Here is a 4,967-nt window from a genome sequence, read left to right as displayed (position 1 = left end):
AAGTGTTTGCGATTTGTTGCCAATACCCAGCGCTTCTGTCCTTGGCGATAATATTGAGCTGAAAATGTGTCGTCGTAGAGGCAGTTAAATAGATATTCAACGAAGAAAATGTAGAAATAGGTGATGTGGATATTAGTCTCAAATCATGGAGGATTGGTCCGTAAAGAATGTATCTCATTTAGTGAGTAATTAGTTTGCGATTTTTTTTTTCATTATTTTTTCTTCTTATTCATGATATCCAGATGCATTTTGTTCATTATTAATTTGAATTTCTTTCCATTGATCGGATGCTTTAACCCTTTTATGCCTGTATTACTGGCGTTCATTTCTTATTTGCAAAATTATTATCGTATATATTTTTAATTCGTTAATTATTTTAAGTCTGTATATGACTCATGTTTATTTTGAATGGCAGTGGCGATTTCATTCCACTGGAAAAAAAAAAAATAATAATAAATCCCCATATTGTTTACTAGGAGGGTGTTCATTATGCTTCTTCATGTATTTCATGTTTATGTATTGATGTTTTTTGTTATTTTTTTACCTTCCTGGGAAACTCTCCAACACCGAATAAGGTCGTTGGACATCCACTAAATACTATTGGATTTTGATTTGTGGCTCAACCTGAAAATCTGTGTACCCCTTGGTGGTGGCTGGTGTGAGGGTGTGGGGGTGGGTTGGGTGGAGTGGGTGGGGTGTTTGTGCCCCCCCCCCCCGCAGGGTTTGAGAATCACTCAGTAGGAGGGTGGGGGATGGGAGGATATTCTTTAAGAAACTCATACTTGCACCATTTTCATATACTCGGTGAATGCTCACCTCAGTTAATACTTGCTCATTTCCTTTGACGAATGACGTGTGCCCGTATTCCATTTTCTTTGACTATGAATCCATTTTCTGATTTTTCGCGAATTCATTTTTATTTTTTCCTGGAATCCCTTTCCAAGTCTCACTTCTTACAACATTTTTTTCTTTCTCTCCGCAGCTGTGCGTTTTCAACAAAATCTCATTTGTAATCCAGCCATTTCTTTCCTGGTCCATTTTTCTGCTTTGCCAGACTTTTCCCGCTCGAGTAACATTTCCTTCAAGACCAGAATTTTCTCTTCGCGTCCGTCTGTCCTTCTTCACATCACTTTTGCTCTCCCTTCCATGCCTCGCTTTCTTGTTGCTGATTGTTATTTGTTATTTACCTTATTTTTTTTCCTTCTCCTCGTCTCTCTCTTCCTCCTCCTCCTCCTCTTTCTTCTCCCGCTTCTTGTCCTTCTTCTATTTCTCCTTCTACTCCTTCTCCTCAGTTATAACCTCCTGTTTTTTTTTATTTTTTCTTATCTTTCTTTTTCTTCTTCTCTTCCTTCTCCTCCTCCCTTTCTTGCATTCTTCCCGCTATTCTCCCTCCTTCCATTCGCCACACTGTTTCTTTTCCTCTTCCCTCTTCCTCTTTTTTGTCAATCATCTCCTGTTTTTCTTCTTCTTCCTCCTTCTTTTTATTTTCTTCCACACCCTCTTCTTTCTCCTCCTCTTCTTCCTCTTTCTCTTCCTCTTCATTGTTATTTTTCTCTTCTGTCTCTTCTTGTTTCTCTTTGCCTTTCTCTTATATATCTTTCTTCCCTTCCTTCTCACCCTTCTCTTTCTCTTTCCTTCCCATGCCTCTATCTTTTTCCTTTTATTTTTTTTTATTTTCTTATGTCACTCTCCTTCCTTACTTTTTCCATTCTCTCTACCCTTTCTTCTACTTTTTCCTTTTTATTTCTTTCTCCTCCCCCCTCTCCTTTTTCTTTCTTTTTCTCTCTTTCCTTTCTCACTTCTCAATCTTTCACTTTTTTCTATTTGTACTTCTTCCTCTTCTTGTCTTTTGTCTCTCTCTCTCTCTCTCTCTATCTCTCACATCCCTCTCTCTCTCCATTGAGTTGGTGAATAAGTTATAGAAGTTTGCAGACGATACGAGGTTTGGGAGCGAATGTGAATTCTGCAGAGGGTGTTGCTCAACTTGGAGTGGTTTTGCAGAGGAGAGGTGAGATGTTCAAAAATCTATATTTTCTTTGAATTGTGGATAAAGAATCAATATACAAACATATCTACGGGATACCAATAGTCTTTGAGTAGGATTGATTTGTTATATTTTAGTTCATTGGAAGCTGTGAAGAATATCTTTTGCCGAATCAATATGTCTAAATTTTGAATGATGTCAGTATGAATTGGGTCAGTGTCAAGAAAACCTACTTTATGTCTATATATCCAGAGTTGACTTTCATGAGTAGTGCTGGTAACAAAGATTGACAATCTCTTAGAGCAGTCGCCGGTTAGATGCAAATTTATCCCGACGACATACAATAATTCTCCGATGGCTCTTGATATCAAAGACAATGGGATACCTCTCCAAGTCAGTAGTGAATGCCCAAGAGTAAGACAAGAAGCGAAAATGATTTGAAGTTTTAGATCTTAGTCGTACATAGATATCAACACCATAAAGTTAGTTAAGCGAGTCCATACCATTATGGACAATATCAGTCCATCGAAGGACTTCCTGAAATGACCTGCCACTGTCATGCACTTTACGAATTAGATATATGAAGCTTTCCGAGACCTCAACGTCCTCACCACATTCATGGACAAACTGAACCGAATCATTCGCTAAACCCCCAAACGCCTGGCTTTTGGATTTGGTCCAGGTGACGTGAAGCCCTCGGGGTCTCACTTCCCTGTCAAGTGACCTACATCCAAGACCTGTAACGACTTTAAAGAAGCACAACATGATCGTCAAAGACAATGTCTGTGTTCTTAGTTTTTCCAGTGGATGATTTGCACCACAAAATCCACGGATGCCTTACCTCCTGCTTTCAGCAACTCCGCGCTGACGTTGCAGATGCCATTTACCTTTCCACCCTTATACTTACCCGTACTCATAGCCTCTCACACCCCACTCAGAAAGGGCAAACCTCATTAAACGGTGGATCAGGAAACGCCACCCAACCACGAGCTATAGAATAGAAACATAGACCCTTGAGTCAAAACAAACATAATTAGATTCGTCCTACTCACTCGCAGCTGTGACGTTGATGACACATGGTTCGAGTTGGTTCCCGATGGCGTTGGAGGCGCTGCAGAGGAGAAGTCCGTAGTCTCCTGGGGAGGCGGGCGTGTACGGGAGAACGCTGGTCAGCCCCTTGGAGGAGGCCCGGCCCTCTCCGAGCTCCAGCAAAGACCCGGAGGTGTTGAATCGCCACGTGAAGGTTACGTTGTCCGGGACGGAATCCACCTGACACGTGATATTGGCCGTGTCGTGCCGGGCAACCTGGTACTCAAGCGGCTGGTTCGGCGCGCAAACGGGAGCATCTGTAGATCAAAGAGAATTTGGCACGTAAGAGCAGACGTTCTGTTGAGGATACACAAAACTGACCCATCATGTATCATCAGTTTGCAAATACATATTTTGTATTCTTGTTGTTGTTGCTGCATCAATACAAATTTGTAAAAAACACTATGTATAGAAATATGATAGATATCTATATGCAAGAGTAATGTTACTTTACTAACATATTACGAAACAGCCTCTTGTGTCGGCGCTAATACCAATAGCGTTGAAGCCTTTTTGTTGTTGTTTCTGCATCAATACAAATTAAAAAAAAAAACACTATGTATAGAAATATGATAGATATCTATATGCAAGAGTTATGTTACTTTACTAACATATTACGAAACAGTCTCTTATGTCGGCGCTAATACCAATAGGTACGTTGAAGCCTTAGCTATGATGAGGGCTCCAGAGAGATGAATGAAATAGCTTGGCATTAAAAAAAATGAAAAGAACCATCCAATAAGGAAGTGCTCCACAGGGTTGAGTAACATCGCCTGGCGGCAGCCAGAATGAAAGGCACCTAGTAATGAAGGGGTCAGCCCTCTTCAGTATGGTTAGGTTAGGTTAGGTTAGGTTAGGTTAGGTTAGGTGAGTTTAGGTTAGGTTAGGTTAGGTTAGGTTAGGTTAGGTTAGGTTAGGTTAGGTTAGGTTAGGTTAGGTTACTCGTACACTATATATTCTATTGTGAAAGACGCCAAAAGGTTTTATTCAGGTGAGGGTATGTTCCTTGGATTCAAGTGTGGCTACATCAGTCAGAGCTTGTTCTTTAGCTGAAGAAAATCGTCTGACGTTTGATAAAAGAAATTGTACCGTATGTCACCCGGTTACAAGGGTCAAAATTCCATACAGATACTTCCTTCTATTGGAAACCGCTAAAAAAAATCCAATATTGGGAACGAAAACATCTATTTGAAATACATAGACTATCAGGAAATACTTCTTGTATTCGGAACTTCCAGATTTTGAAATATTTTTTTTTCAAATATCGCAGTGATTCTAGAAAGCATTGTCTGTAATACATGTAAGGCTTTTAGTTTCCCTCAAGACACTGGCGGAAGGCCGAAGGATCCTTCCTCAGACGGAAGGCCCATTTTCCATGCGAAATTCCATCCTAAATATCTTTACTCTTCTGATGCATTTCTCTTGTACGAAGGGCCCTGTCTCGCTCAAGATTCTTGAAGATTTTTTTTTTCCAGAAACGAGGACCTTGAAGTTTCTGCCGCATGCGAATGGTCTTTGCTCGAAGACACCGCTGTTCTCCTGGGCTTTTATCTTTAACGTTGTTATATCTAATAATAATTATAACAATAATGATAATGATAATGATAATGATAATGATAATGATAATGATAATGATAATGATAATGATAATGATAATGATAATGATAATGATAATGATAATGATAATGATAACGATAATGATAATGATAATGATAACGATAATGACTGATAATTATATTAATGATAGTAATAACAGTAATAATGACGAAGAGATTCATGATATCAGTAATAGCAATGATAATAATGATTATGTTATCAAGGGGCTTGTATGAGTAGATATTTAAGTGTGGCCAGGGCCTTCACCTTTGCCATGTGTGTCATGATCTCTTGGGAG

The 4,967-nt window shown here is 39.4% G+C and overlaps 1 protein-coding gene across 1 annotated transcript in view; it reads right to left on the bottom strand.

Moving 5' to 3' along the window:
- The window catches only part of LOC143022991 (uncharacterized), a 136,208-nt gene extending 132,604 nt beyond the window's left edge, over nt 1-3,604 (bottom strand). The window contains exons 1-2 of the mRNA XM_076181426.1: nt 3,532-3,604; nt 3,037-3,330 (exon numbers count right to left, since the gene is read on the bottom strand). Coding sequence (XP_076037541.1) covers nt 3,037-3,330; nt 3,532-3,604 — 367 coding nt within the window. The remainder of the gene's footprint in view (nt 1-3,036; nt 3,331-3,531) is intronic.
- Between the last annotated feature and the right edge of the window lie 1,363 nt (nt 3,605-4,967).

This window comes from Oratosquilla oratoria, unplaced genomic scaffold (genome assembly GCF_046742065.1).
Source record: "Oratosquilla oratoria isolate Oo_2021 unplaced genomic scaffold, ASM4674206v1 SCAFFOLD261, whole genome shotgun sequence".
Lineage (NCBI taxonomy): Eukaryota > Metazoa > Arthropoda > Malacostraca > Stomatopoda > Squillidae > Oratosquilla > Oratosquilla oratoria.
This window is presented reverse-complemented; position numbering and strand designations above follow the sequence as displayed.